Source organism: Borostomias antarcticus (assembly GCF_949987555.1).
Source record: "Borostomias antarcticus genome assembly, chromosome: 25".
NCBI lineage: Eukaryota > Metazoa > Chordata > Actinopteri > Stomiiformes > Stomiidae > Borostomias > Borostomias antarcticus.
The window spans coordinates 7,839,193-7,854,750 of record NC_140258.1 but is presented as its reverse complement, the minus strand read 5'-3'; the positions used below and the strand labels follow the sequence as shown (position 1 = coordinate 7,854,750).

The 15,558-nt window shown below is 45.9% G+C and overlaps 1 protein-coding gene across 1 annotated transcript in view; it reads left to right on the top strand.

Annotated features, from left to right (window-relative positions):
• Positions 1-6,346: 6,346 nt before the first annotated feature.
• The window catches only part of kndc1 (kinase non-catalytic C-lobe domain containing 1), a gene marked incomplete at both ends in the record, with an annotated part of 28,848 nt that continues 19,636 nt past the window's right edge, over positions 6,347-15,558 (top strand). Inside the window, 4 exons of the mRNA XM_084458777.1 lie at positions 6,347-6,463; positions 8,306-8,504; positions 11,588-11,646; positions 13,695-13,841. Of these exons, the coding sequence (XP_084314903.1) occupies positions 6,347-6,463; positions 8,306-8,504; positions 11,588-11,646; positions 13,695-13,841 (522 nt within the window). The remainder of the gene's footprint in view (positions 6,464-8,305; positions 8,505-11,587; positions 11,647-13,694; positions 13,842-15,558) is intronic.

Genomic DNA, 15,558 nt, shown 5'->3' with positions numbered 1-15,558 from the left:
CCCCGTGGCTCCCAGAGAGGCCCCCTGCCATCCTCGTGTCCAGCTTCATCAGTCTACCCACCCCACCTCTTGGCTGTCTGCATTTTGTTTCCCCACTTCTGCTTAGCGACTATACCTAGTTTACTCTATACTCTTTAGGAGCCTGTCTGCTAAGTGTTTACTGTGCCTTATTATGTGATACACTTAAATATCCTACCAGGATAGTAGTAACACATAATGGCCTAATATCTCTGTAACTATTTATCTACTGATAGTCATGTCTCTCTTATGAAGTATTTAGCCTACGTTTAGTACTCTGTAAAGGTTCCTATCCCATAGATGTAAACATTTTCCAGGAGCTTGCTCGATTGTCTCGTCTCTATTTCGTCCCTTGGGTGAAACTTATTTTTTCTTTCCTCTGGAAAATGTATAGTGGTAGGATTGATGTCCATCCCCCCACTGCTGTCTGTAAAGTGCATTGTGTTGCCTCTGTGTATGAAATGTGCTATACAAATAAAGTTTGATTTGATGTGATGTCTGATTAATTAGCTTATATGGCTTTAATTATGCAATACCCAAGATATTACAAGATATTACCCCGAATCATCTCTACAATATGAAGCATAGCATGTGAGCCGTGTAGGTGTTTTTGTGTTTGTTTGCGTGTGCATGTGCACCTGCATGCCTGTGTGTGTGTGTGTGTGCTTGCACTTGTTTGTTTCCTCCCACTGGGGACAAAGAAGTAACAGACTGCCCCCCTTTAACAAAATATTGGGAAAACAGATGTCTGTGTTAGTTTTGTGGAGTATGTCTCTGTTCGCAGGACGTCTTGAAACTCGCAGCACACGCTTCCAAGGAGAGGAGATGAGGCCCCCAGTGGGAGAGGTGAGGAGAGGAGATAAGGCCCCTGTGGGAGAGGTGAGCAGACAGACCAGTAGGCAGTGAGGGGGATTTGTAATAAACCTCTGACTTCAAGGTGTCACACCTACACAAATCCAGCCAAGGATTATCCAGGTTGTAAGACAACAAAACACAGCTCCCCTGCAACTCAAGGACTTGTTTTGACAATTCACAATTCAGACAATTTAGACATATTAACAATGAGTACCTTAACACCCTCTATGGTACGTTGTGATGTTATGTTATGATGGCAGTTGGGGGAAAACATTTTAATGTTTTTTTGTCATAAAATATACCAAGTAAACATAATTTTTAAATTGTATTTATTTATTTATTTTTGATACATTAATTTTTTTTTTTTTTTTTTGGGGGGGGTTACTTTTTAGGGTGTGTTGCCTTGAGGCAACACTGTACCATAGTGGTAAGGAATGAAAATAGATACTTATTCTTTCAAATTTTATTGCAATTTATTTCAAAACTGATGGAAAATACATACCATTTCACATTAAAAACATTTCAAAAAGAACCATTTTCATAGTTTGTTTGTCTGAACGTTGCCATCAGGCAACATTGGACCATTGTGGAACAGCCTATTGTCATGAATGTGTTAAAGAGTGTAAGCATTATTTCAGCAAACGTTACATCAACAATATAACTAAACAAACTTATTATATCATAACCCTCTTCAAAACCTGATAGTGAGTCAAATTTCAGTGTTTGATCATTTGTGCTTCATTTGAATGCTTCTTTTCAGTTTCCTGAGTGTCTGTCAGTCACTTGTCTTTCCTAACATGTCAACACCATTTGAGGCCTATAGACAAATAACCATATGTCTGTTTGGATTTTTTGGGGAGAGCCTGATCAGTAACAGATGTACAGACCATCCTTATCATATTTTGTGTGAATGATATACAGTACATCACTTGCAAATACACACTGTCTTATACATAATGATATGCATTTAACCCTCTTCTGAAAAGTGAGAAAACAGATTACGAAACAGACAGTAACACCTGTAAATGTAAATGTGACTTTTATGGTTATTCGTCTGTAGGCTTCATTTGTTGTGTTACTGCCATCTTTTCATTGCTGCTTCTTTTCTCTCCGCTGTGAGGTATAGGAAAGGAGTAGAGTTACAGTTACTGTAGTTGGAAGAAGCTGCAGGACTAGCTAGTCCGTACAGTAGCAAGCTACAGACTAATCCATTTTTGTACAATGTACAATTGTTGGATTTGAAGAATTCCATCCATCCATCCATCGTCATCCGCTTATCCGGGGTCGGATTGCGGAGGCAGCAGTTCCAGGGGGCCCCAGACATCCCTTTCCCTGCCAGCATCAACCAGCTCTGCCTGGGGAATCTTTAGCCGCTCACAGACCAGTGCGGAGATGTAGTCCCGCCACCTGGTCCTGGGTCTACCCCGAGGCCTCCTCCCAGCCAGACACGCCTGGAACACCTCCCTAGGGAGGCGCCCAGGAGGCATCCTCACTAGATGCCCGAACCACCTCAACTGGCTCCTTTCCACGCAAAGGAGCAGCGGCTCTACTCTGAGTCTCTCCCGGATGACTGAACTTCTCACCCGATCTCTCAGGGAGAGACCACCACCCTCCGGAGAAAACTCATTTCGGCCGCTTGTATCTGTGATCTCGTTCTTTCGGTCATGACCCATTCTTCATGACCATAGGTGAGGGTGGGGACGAAGATAGACCGGTAGATCGAGAGCTTTTCCTTTTGGCTCAGCTCTCTTTTCATCACAACAGTGCGGTCGAGCGACTGCAGAACCGCACCAGCTGCTCCGATTCTCCGGCCAAACTCCCTCTCTGGTTCCCTCACTCATGAACAAGACCCCCAGATACTTGAATTCCTTCACTTGGGGTAAGGATTAATTTCCTACTCGGAGCGGACAAACCACCGGTTTCCTGCTGAGAACCATGGCCTCAGATTTAGAGGTGCTGATTCTCATCCCAGCCGCTTCACACTCGGTTGCGAACCGATCCAGAGAGTGCTGGATGTCGCAGTCCGATGATGCCATCAGGACCACATCATCTGCAAACAACAGCGACGCGATCCTCAGCTCACCGAACTGCAAACACACCTCCCCACGGCTACGCCTCGATATCCTGTCCATGAAAATCACAAACAGGATTGGTGACAAAGCGCAGCCCTGGCGGAGGCCAACCCCCACCGGAAAGGAAACCGACTTACTGCCGAGGACACGGACACAGCTCTCGCTCTGGGTGTACAGGGATTGGATGGCGCTAAGTAGGGACCACCCACCCCATACTCCAGGATAACCCTCCACAAGACTTTTCAAGGGACCCGGTCATAAGCCTTCTCCAAATCCACAAAGCACATGTAGACAGGTTGGGCAAACTCCCAAGCCCCCTCCAAGATCCTTGCAAGAGTGAAGAGCTGGTCGGTGGTTCCACAACCAGGACGGAATCCGCATTGTTCCTCTTCAATCTGAGGTTCGACTACTGTCCTAGTGCCTTTAACAAATCTGCTGAGCCCCAAAGTATCTTATGTTTGGTCTGTTGAGTGCCAGGATGCCTTTGATTCTGCAAAGGCGTTACTGTGTAGTTCACCTGTTCTCGCAGCTCCAGATTTTGAGAAAAGAAAGAGTGCCAGCAGTTTATTAAATGTGTGAATATTTTCAAAGCAACTGCTGCCACCACTCTAAAAACATAAAGTTTCTGAACATTCCAAAAGCAGTTTCAATGGGACAAAAAATAGTTTTAAAAGTTACATTTCTAAAAAACTATACAAAATATAAAAAATCTGAATGTATCCGTTAAAGAGCTAAACATTATGAACATTTTAAAGTTTGAATGAAGTTTCTAGCACAAAGTATGAATAAGTCATAGTAAAGGAGACAAAAATTGGGGAGAATAAGAAAGAAAGAAAGAAAGAAAGAAAGAAAGAAAGAAAGAAAGAAAGAAAGAAAGAAAGAAAGAAAGAAAGAAATAGTGGGAATATCACAAGTTGGGCTAGCTTCTGCAAGCTAGCCCACCTATAGGCTACCATTTGTCTATATGTAACGGTCGACAAGCTGACAGTTGCACCAATAGGGACATCCCTCTTGGAGGGACTGTCAGCGCTTCTTTGAGAAGTGAGTTTCACCAGCTACTCTCATGTTTCACTCGGTCACATATACATTGACAGTACTGTTACACATGACCATTTCCACTTTCTCATCTCACTCGCTTTTGTGTTTGGATGTGGAGAGAATCCTAAAGGTCACCACAGACTCCAGCCACCATCGTCAACCATCTCCCTGCCAAGCGCAGCCTCATTTGTGTACCGTGGCAGCCTTTCCCAAAGGGCAGTAGCTGCAGCCTTCCGTGACTCTGCAGCTAATCCTTATTAGGATGAAATACCCTGTGAATATATAAGTCTTAGTTTTCTATGAAACAGTGCCAACTATAATAAAATGGCCGACACTGCTGATTTAATATTACAGTCATTGTGAGAATGTGTATCCCATCATTAATTGTTTTGCGACTAACCTCATAAAAGGGCAGCAAAATATCTGGACACGCCAGATTGCTGAACAGTCAACAAATGTAATAGTCTTTCTTTCCTTCCCACCCGCCTGGCCATAGAGACCTCTCGATCACAGCTCAGTGCCACAGGGCACTGCCAGCATAATAGCAATCTCATTCCCTGCCACCCCAGTCTAGGCAGGTACCCAAAGAGCCTTGGTGTCAACATTAATAAAATGGGCACGGGATTAAACTGTACTCTAATGGATGCAATTGTGTTGACTATCAGGATATACCGATGGCATTGTTACTCAATAATGTACGCTCACAATGCTGGATTATTGGTGACCTGCCGAGACAGGCAGCAACACTGACTGGTTAGCTATTCCCAACCAGTGACGGCATGCTCTGTCATGCCAGTAGATGCCAGGGGGTTATACAGTGCTGATGTGAGGCTCAGGTTGTCTTCAAATCCTCACCCAAATGTAAAGGCAATATTCTAGAACAGGTGCAAAGTGAGTGGGGAACCTTGACTGACAGGATGGGAGAAAGAGAGTATGTATGTATGTATGTATGTATGTAGGCCTATGTATGCATGCATCTCTCTCTCGGTTTGTCTTGCTAATTGCAGAGTACTGCGGCTGTGCTCAGTCAGTGGCCAATCAATCAATTTGGCCGGATGTAGTCCTAATTGATTGATCTGAGATTTATTGAGCGAGAATTTGCAGTAGCTGCATACAGTACTGTTTAGGCTACAGTAAAATATGTTAATGCACTGTGGGATATTTTTTTGCTAAATATGTGAAGGTCATTTCAATTTGAAGGTACAGTGTAGCAATCGGGGTGTTAATGGACCTAAAAATGTGGGAGGAGATAGGTTTTACAGTTTTTGAGAAAAGCAAGTGATGGACTTCATAATTCCTGCACGCTCGAAGCGTATGGACGTTTCTGCTCATGGGCCTACATTTTGGTGGTGGTTGTAAGGTGATAGCACGTAAGGCTATTTGTTATTTTGTGTAGGCTATATTTGTCAGAGAGGAAATGTCTGTCAGAATGCCCTACGACCCATTATTGTGCTTAATTCATTGGTAGCGCATCCTGTCAGGTAGGAAATGTCGATCAACATTCTACCTGACAGGATGCGCTACCCATGAATTAAACAGCCTAATATAATGGGTGGTAGGTCATCCTGATGTGGTAGGCCAACTTTTCAGAGCACGTTTAATTAAAATGATTTCTCAGTAAGATAATGCCATGTGTGCACATCAGCTCAATTCATAGCCTACCATTTTGATATTCATCATGGTGTATAATCAATGGCAGGTGTGCCCTTAGGAAAAACACTCAGCATAGACCTACACCTTCTCATATGCAAATGACATGAAAATACCGTGAAAATGTGGCCGTAGAGTTTTTGCAGAAAATATAAAATTGCCTGAGTACTCAGCCCCCGTACATGAGTCACCGCTGAAAGGTCTTTCGTTTTGAGAAGGAGGCGTTCAGTGAAATCTAGAAGCTCTCAATCCAAAACGAATTCACAGACAAAAAATCTCTGGAAGGAAGGAAGGAGGAGTTCGGAGCTGCAGTTTCTTATCGTGATGTCGGTTGTGTGTATGTGGAGGTGCAGCAGTCGTTGCCATGACAGTGTAGTTGGCAAACTCCCCTGTTGCCATCGAGTATTGTCAAATATACATTCAACACACACACGCATGGCTGTGGTCCAATTGTCGATATCTTCCGTGGTGGTGTTTTCGGACGAGACGAGCCGCAGTGACATCGTGGAATGCTGCATCATGTTGTTGGTCGGACGGTGAACATTGTTAAAAAGTAGTCTGATCCACTACCGGTCGTGTTTGGTGCACCCACTTAAGTCCTTTTTTCTCACTTGTGTTGCCAGGACACAGGAGGAGAAACAAGCTGTACAGTAGGCGAATGCGGTGGCATTGTAATGACCATGTTCTAATGCTATGAGTCCTAACTAAATATTATGGGGACATCTGGAACTGATGCAGTAGTCGCATATTGTGGCAAGGATGAGGAGGATGGTGATGATGAAGAAGAATATTATGAATTGGAGCATCTGCCTCCACTCCTTGAAGACGAGGTAAGATTTAATTCTGTGTTATTTCGTTTCCCCATTGTTTCACCACAGTGTTAACTGTGTCTTTGCTGGCAGGTCCCTAGTGGTCTGAATTAGCCTAGTCTTATCTATTCACTTGCGTTTTACTTAGCGTCACAAAATGCTTTTGACAGTGATTTAGGCTTTTGATTTATTTCACGATGGCAGTATCAGCACTAGCCAATTAACTGAATTATCAAATGTTTAACTTTTCTCCTGGGGATTTGCGTGACCATGTAGCCTACTTTGATATTCATCAGGAAACAGGGGTGTCTCACTGTAGGCTACACTTGAATATCTTCTGTACACTCTTGGACAGTTTAACAACATATAACCTGTCTCATATGTTTCAAATATTTTAGGTGTCCAACATGGTGGCATTTGAACTTTGACTTGTGAAAGTCGTGATCATCAAACCACTAATCAGCTGTTCTCTACTTCTCAACCTGTCACTCATCTGTCTACTATCTGTTAATCACTGCCTCCTTTTCTCTCTCTGCTCATTCACTTTCGTCCACAGTTCCTCTCAGTCATCCTCTGGACCTCAAAGGTGCTCCAGAGAAGCGCTAAGTCTCATTAGTGCCCAAGGGCTGAGGGGGGAAACTTATGTAGGACGGCATATGGGAGGGAGAGGCTCTCGGTGTTTCTCTGCACTGTTCTCAAGGGAAACCTGCTATTTATGGGCTTGTGCTACTGCTGAAAGTGGCAGTTTTCTGCCCTGTAATTGTGCCATATTCCACCCAGCAGCGTATGTGTGTGCGTGCGTGTGTGTGTGCGCGTGTGTGTGTATGCACAAGTGTTAATCTTTGCTTTATAAGTGTTACAATTGTTAATCTTTGCTTTAAAACCACTTTGCATTATTGAAGAGCCTATTCTATAAATGACAATCATCTGTGATCAGAAAGGCATCATAAAAGACTGTCCTATTAGTTCTATTAAGAAGCCTTCTGAACCAATGGTGGCCTAGTGGCCCATAGGGTAGGAGCCTATCTCCTGATTCCTTAGCAGGAGGCAGCTTGATGTACAAGTTCACCCCCTGGACATGACGCTAGTATGTCACAGGGACTTACCCTCAATCCAGCCCTTGATGCTGAGTGCCAAGCAGGGAGGTATTGGGTACCATAGTCTTTTGAACCCCCAACCTCCCAATCTCAGGGCGGACACTCTAACCACAAAGCCACTGAGCTGGTTTAGTTCTATATAGGATGTGAACCCCCCCCTGAAAATTCTAAGGATAAAATTAACATGGAACATTAAAGAGAATGAGATATTCAGTCATCAGTCCAAAACCCATTTCTCAAAGTATAAAACTTTGAGCGCCTCTCATCTCTTCCCAAATAAATGATGGGAGACCCGAGCGGTTTTGTGAATAATTTGAGAGAATAAGCGTCTGTTCTGTTATGGCTAATAGCCTGCATGTAATGGAATTTGAGGGTATTGCGTATCTCACAATAGACTCTCTGTAATTCCCAGAGTACCAGCAAAGGCCGGCTTTTGTGCGCCTGCGCCAAGCCAACAAACAATTATATCATCTTCACACAAGTTTCCTTCTTTGGATATTCCACCATGTCATCTTTCAAGTTAGCTTTAATAGGCTCTCCGTAACACCAAAAAAACAAAATGTGGCCTATTTGGCGCGATGAACATGCGAGTTTGTGGGTGTGTGGTGGGTGTACTGATGCGTGACATGACATGTACAATGATGGCGTTTGTTTGTGTGTGTGTGTGTGTGTGTGTGTGTGTGTGTGTGTGTGTGTGTGTGTGTGTGTGCGTGCGTGCGCGCGCGTGCGTGCGTGTGTATGTGTGCGCATGCACGTCTGTCCACAGGAAAACGTCTCCCTGGCAGACATCCTCTCGTTGCGGGACAGTTGCCTGTCCGAGGAGGACGTGTGGGCGGTGTGTATGGAGTGTGTGTTGGCCCTGGAGAGCATCGGGCCGTCTGCCCTCTTTCACACCCTGTGCATAACACCCGACACCCTGGCCTTCAACGCTCATGGCAACGTGTGCTTCATGGAGCAGCTCAGTGGTGAGTCTTTACGCAGTGGAGTGCCTCTGTGGACTGGTGTGGACTGGTGTATTTGAACACTGGTGAATCTTTACACAGTGGAGTACCTCTGTGGACTGGTGTATTTGAACAGAGCTCAATGATTCAAATGTATTACTCCCGTTTTAAACAGCATGCATGTATCAGTAGGTGTGCACAGCATTCTGAATTGTGTGATCCACTCCGAAAGTCAGTCTCACTCCCTCCCTCTCCCTCCCTTCCTCCCTCCCTCCCATGAAAAGTTATTGAACTAACTTTACTCTTCATTGCAATCAGAGCTCGTCACAACACAATCAACACTGGTGCCTTTCCAAAAGTCACGGGGAGTGGAAATGTGCCGGTATCTGCCAGGTTCCTCGTTTAAGATGTGGAGCGCCAGTGTGATCTCATCTGAGAGACTGTGCAGAGGCCTGCAGCGCTGGTCTCATCCCGAGGGAAAGGGCGGGGCGGGGGAGAGGGGAGCTGAAGTCACATCCCTCATCCTCCGGATGCACCGTCCTGCCCCATCCCTTAGACTGAGTGAAACATTCTTCCTGCCAAAAGCACCACTCCTCCCACCCTCTCTCTCTCTCTCTCTCTCTCTCTCTCCCTCTCCCCTTCTCTCTCTCTTCCCCCCTCTCTCACTCTCTCTCCTCTCTCTCTCTCTCTCTCTCTCTCTCTCCCCCCCCCCTCTCTCATTCTCTCTCTCTCTCTCTCTGTCCTTTTCTCTTTTTCTTTTGTTCTCTCTCATTCTGTCTGTCTTGCTCACAGACACTGCATTCATCTCTTACCAAACAATGTTACCTCATTGCCCATTGCACACTCTCCCGTGCGTGCACACACACACGCGCACACACGCACACGCGCACACACACACACACACACACACACTCGCTCACTCACTCACTCACTCACTCACTCACTCACTCACTCACTCACAAACACATGCACACACTCATGCGTGCGCACACACACACACACACACACACACACACACACACACACACACACACACACACACGCACACACAATCAAGTTTCCCAATTATCCTCAGGCAGCCTCAGCAATGATAGGCATTGACAAGATCAGTAGTGTCAGTGTTGTCCTGGTAACAGATGCTTTGGCGGTCAGCTGTCTTTAAGTGTATCTGAGTCACTCTGTGTTCACAGTTCTGCCATAAGTGCGTACAGGACTGATCCTACTTTACCTTACCCATACCGTAAATCAGTACAGAACTACTCCTACGCCATAACGTCAAATAATACAACCCTGCTCCTACGCCGTACCGTGAAAGAATACAGTCAAGGTCACGTATTAGGGTATGTGCTTACTTAGTCACTGTTGCCTTGTCAATGGTATGCGGCCCCTGTAGACCTAAGCATGGCGTCACTGCCCTCCTCAGCCTCTTCCCACAGGCTTCAATACATCATGTTTAATAGGGTGGTTTTCAACATTCAGTCATAACGCTAATCCCCTCCAGGCTGGTGTAGAGTGTCAGAGTGACCTTGAGGGCCGCTACAGGTGGGAACCAGTATTGAGCAGTCATATAACTGCTGGAGCAGGAAGCGGTAATGTTGGAACTACATGACCCATATTATGGTAGGACAGGCTGCAGTCTCCGGCCAGATCAGCAGACCTATGACTTGACTGCCTGATATGGTTCTATCATCCTGTGCTGTGCACTCTGTGTCAGACCTGGGTGGAAATACGATATGAAATCCTTTCATTTAATTTTCTGCGCATGATTTCTCTGGTCTGGCGTAGCGGAACCAACAGGCTGTTACTCCAGGCAGACTCAAGAGATCACTTAAGTAAATGAAAGTACCTGAAATAGTAGGGACTTTAAGCAACGATGGTTTTCAGGACTGCTACGGTGGCCGGAAATAGATCTGCTATGACGCTATCGCCGTAGCGGTCAAAATCGTTAAACAAACAGCCGACCGGTCCCTGCGAAGCGTCTCCACAATGAGACGTTGTAGCCACTTCGCGAAACAGGGGGTTTTGCCGTCGTAGAATCAGCTGCTACATCAGGCAGGTTTATCTATCGAGCACTGATCCATTTCCGGTCACCGTAGCGGCCCGTCGTAGCGGCCGTTGCTTAAAGTCCTTATCGTTTGGACCCAGGTCTGCTCCGTGCGTTTGACTTAACGTGAACACGGTTTATGCAGTACGACCGACCCACGACGCATTCAAATAAACCCCAAGTTCAGTGTCTACTTCATACAGTATGTTTTTATTTCACCACTTGCTGCATTACCATCCTATCTTCCAGCTGACATTACGTCTTTTCCACTGGCCTCCTTTCCCTCTTCTCTCCATCTGCTCCTCTCTCTCCCCTCTTCCGCCTGCGCGGGGGCCGGGAGAGCGCCCCTCTCTCTTTGGGTGCCTATGAGGGGTGGGTGTCTGCCCTCTCCTACACCTGGGAGAGGACATCATAACTCCAGTTGACAGCCGCAAATCTGACCTGACCCACTCCCCCCCCCCCCTACCTTTCCTTCCTTCTGTAAGTGTGGGAGCAGGCGGGAGGAGGGCTGAGGAGAGCACAAGCAGTGGCCTAGTTAAGTCTGCGGATGCCGCAGAACCTCTAGGCTGTGATCTGTAGATACCGCTGGGCTTTATCTGCCAGGGATGATCTCAGGGATGATCTCGGGGATGATCTTTTCTCCAGGCGCGATTTACTGCACGCAGATGAAGATCCAGATGAATGTGGCGGTGCCGGGCGGTGGGAGGTTCTAGTCATTTGGTCGCGTTTGTGTCGTGTGGGAAGCGAGACGCATAGTCGTCCTGATCAGTGACAGAGAATGTGATGTGTCATGCCTGTGTGCGTTGGTGTATAACTGGCATTGTTACTGAGACGAGAACATGACATCAGATGAACAAACCATACCTGATGTTGTGACTGTGTGTGTGCATGCGTGTGTGTGTTCATCTCTTGATTGGAGGTGGAAGCAGAACTAGTTTTTGTGTGAGGTAGTAGGCCTCTAAGTTGTGGTAACCTAATGATGGTAATATTTGATTTAATGATCCACTATGGTTAGTTTGTTCTCTCACCATTGTTTTTGCATCTCTGTATGTTTGTCCTGCAGATGATCCTGAAGGATCGTTCATACCTCCTGAGTTTGACAAGACTGGCTGTACCTTTGAGGTGAGCGGACTCAATATATGTGGACCTCACATTGTGTGTACTTTCTGCTTTCTCTCTCTCTCTCTCTCTCTCTCTCTCTCTCTCGTTCCCTAGTGCTTTCACTAATCCCCATTTAATTTCTCCATCTGTGTTCATGGTTCATTCTAACTTATAGTTATTCTGTTAGGCTACTTCTGTCACATGCTCAGTTGCTCACGGTTTGGCAAAAAAGAGCAACTGTAGCCATCTATTTTGGTCTCACACGTTGAGGTCTGCCTCAGCCATAACCACCGCGTACTGCAGGCTAAGTAGGGGCCATACTGTCGTTTCCTGAATTGTTTGCAACGAGCATAGTGTCTGGGATACAACCACAAAAACACCTGCCTGCGATAGTTTCGGCAGTCAAATAGCCGGCCGTAATTGCTACCGACAGTTCCATTCTCGCCAAATGAAAGGCCTTGATACACAGCGTCATACACAACATATGGTAATAGTTTACTCGTCTTTTCATTTCTCTCTCTTTCTCTAAATGCTTACAAAGAAATTGGGTGAAAAGAATAGAATAGAATAGAAAGTTTATTTGCCATGTGTAACAAGTATGGGTACATTGGAATTCTTGTAATTGCTTGTAATTGCTTGTCCTTACAGTATCTTATCTATGCTACTCAGTTCCTCATTCCAGTCCTAATGTAGGTACTCAGCTGGCCGTTTAAATGTTCCCAAACTGGCAATTTACTGTACTATCCATCATCAAGCAGTTTCAGTATCATCCTCATCTACTTATCCCATCCAATCATGGACGACTATGTCTGTGTCCATGATGTGGGCAGTGCAATTAAATAACATTAAGTATACAGTTGTGCGTGGTGTTCAATTGTTCAAATGATGTCAGCTGTTGGTTCAAGTGTACAGTATTGCAGAGTCCGTTGTTGTCTATTGAATAGACAAGGTGCTCAAAGTGTCACGTGAGCAGTTATTGGTCGGGCGGGGGGGGGGTATCCTCGATCCTCGGTGGAGATCCTCGATGGCTGGGAGCTCCACACCGATGATCTTCTGCGCTGTCTTCACCACCCTCTGGATGGCACGCCTGTCATGGGCGGTAGTGTTGCCGTACCAGGCTGTGATGCCTCCAGTCAGGATACTCTCAATGATGCTGCGGTAGAAGTTCACATGTGTTTGTGTGCTCATGTCCCATCTCCGCAGGCACCTCAGGAAGTAGAGGCGTTGTTGTGCCTTCTTTACGATGGCCTCTGTGTCGTGTGTCCAAGTCAGGTCATCAGTGATCTGCAATTGAAATGGCTCACCCTCGCCACTTCCTCCCCCGCTGATGACGATGGAGGCGGGGCTGATCCCATACGAGATTCCCGCTTCGCATTCTTGCTCTGTCATTTCATCCCTTCTCCTTGACTCCCGGTAGTGCAGCCAAGAGTCTCTGGTAAGAAGAGAGGCAAGAATGAAGGGATGATTATTCATCCGCTAGACAGGGCTCTGGGCGTGATGGATCAGAGGGCGTCTTGTGTCAGAGAGAAGGTGTGTCCTGCCCTTGGCCTGCGCCGTGCCTTCCCCCGGCTTTATTGACGTATTACCGGCTCTGATGAATTGCTGTCTATGCTGAAAACCCTTGCCTTCGGTTTCTAGCGATATGCAGCGTAAGGGGGAATGGCTGCCGTAGCGTTTGGCTGGGGCCACAGTGTCAGTGACTCTGTTATGTAACCAGTGGTCTGTGGCTAAATGGTGAATCGAGCTGCTGCTATGAAATAAGTGCATGTAGGGTAGGTTTACGTCCCAGAGGACTTAGAGTAGTGATGTGAAGGTTTTGCGTGGAGGACAATAATGCGCTCTCTCTCTCTCTCTCTCTCACTCTCACTCTCTCACTCTCTCACTCTCTCACTCTCTCACTCTCTCACTCTCTCACTCTCTCACTCTCTCTCTCTCTCTCTCTCTCTCACTCTCACTCTCACTCTCACTCTCACTCTCACTCTCACTCTCACTCTCACTCTCACTCTCACTCTCACTCTCACTCTCACTCTCACTCTCACTCTCTCTTCCCTTCTCTCCTCCTCCTCCAGGGACATGTGTATTCTCTTGGCTCCACCCTCGCCGCTGCGCTGGACTTTGTCATCGAGCCTGAGCTGGAGGCGGAGCTGGGGGAGGAGGCTCGGCGGCTGCTGGAGCAGATGCAGGAGGAGAGCCCAGAGGACAGGCCACGCCCCCAGGTCATATGGGAACGCGTCTGGAGCTGAGCATCTTGAGTGTATCGGGCGTCCGTTTGCAGACATGTGCTCTTTAGCATCACCATGTGGATGAGCAGTAGCACTGCAATCTCCTGCCTCCTTGTGTCTCTACTGTCTCTGATACAGACAGTAAACACACACACACACACACATGCATTAATAGGTTACATGATTGATTTGATTTATTATTTTATTTAGGTGTCATGCTTCAAATGAAGCCCAGCCTTTATGGGCTTTTAAGACACTTTCTTAAACAAAGATCAAACACATTACAAAAACATCCTGAATACAGACAAGGTATTCGTAATACAACAAAACACACACCAGAACAATGGAACACACACCAGGACATAAAACACACAGAAACACACAACGACACAGGGGGGGCCTATGAGCATACAGCGTGACATGAGACGTATCTTGCTTAAAGAACAAAGATTGCCTTCTACTCCAGGCCTTATAAATAAAGTTAGCAGTCTTAAACACGTCCTCCTTAAATAGCCACTGTAGCTTTGTGCCATCTTCCTCCCAGAACAACTCAGGGTTCAACGGTTTCGCTCCTGTGTTTCATCATACAGGGGATCCTCCGATCATCATATGCTGTACAATAAAATAGGAAATGAAATTCGTTCTCTTCCTCATTTAGGTCACAGGCCTTACATGTCCTATCCTCTTTTGGCCTAGCTGTGAACCGACCTACTTCAATAGCAAGGGGCAGGATACCAGATCTCAACTGAGCGCACAATGATCTTTGGCTCCTAGTTAGAAAGGAGGTAACATAGGGCTCAACACTAAAACACTGCTTCATCTGAACATATGATTTAAGTTTAGGCTTATACCATATGTCGTTTGACCATTTCTCACTATAGGTGAGGAGTAAATGTTGCTTCAACATAAGAATGTTATGAAAAATACACAAATCAGCCAAATCAGCCTCTCTAAGATTAGATAAGATGTTATTTGTCCAGGGGTGACTGTGAGCCTTATCCCACTTGAAAACCTTTTTTGTCATCCGAGTCTCAGGTACAGTAACTTAATAAGGCGGTTCCACAGCCTAATCATTTCTACCTTTGGCTTAATTTCTACCGGTTCCCAACCCATATCTCCCTGTGTTGCAAGACTAAGGGCAAATGCATGAACGCCAAGGAATCCTCTCATAGCTCTATTCTGAATAGTGTACTTTTTTGGCATCTTTGTAAGCCCATACTCCAGCTGCATAATTAAGGATTGGGCACACACGTGCTTCATATAGCTGAGAGTATGTGGAGTAGCCTATATCTTTACAAAAAATAATTTGACTGATTATTGACCCCACAGGTCTCCCTGCGGAGACCGCCAGTATGTCAATCCCCACTTCATAGGACATGAATTCATCCAGGGTAAAGTATTTATAGCAGTAAATATATTCCAGAGGCAAGGCTCCAAATACAAAATCTGTACAGATCTTACAGTACCCTTTTTCTGAAGTGCATAATCTGAGTTTTACCCTTTTAGAGCACCAGAGGTTAACAATATCCAGCATCTTCTGCATGGAGTCTCTCGACTCAGCCAGGAGAATTATATCATCCGTGTACAGTAGGCATCCTAGGACGAGGTCATCCAATCTTACCCCTAAACCGGAACTGTTTATCTCCTGGGCTAGATCATTAACAAACATTGCAAAGTGGGTGGGAGATAAAACATCCCCCTGCTTCACTCC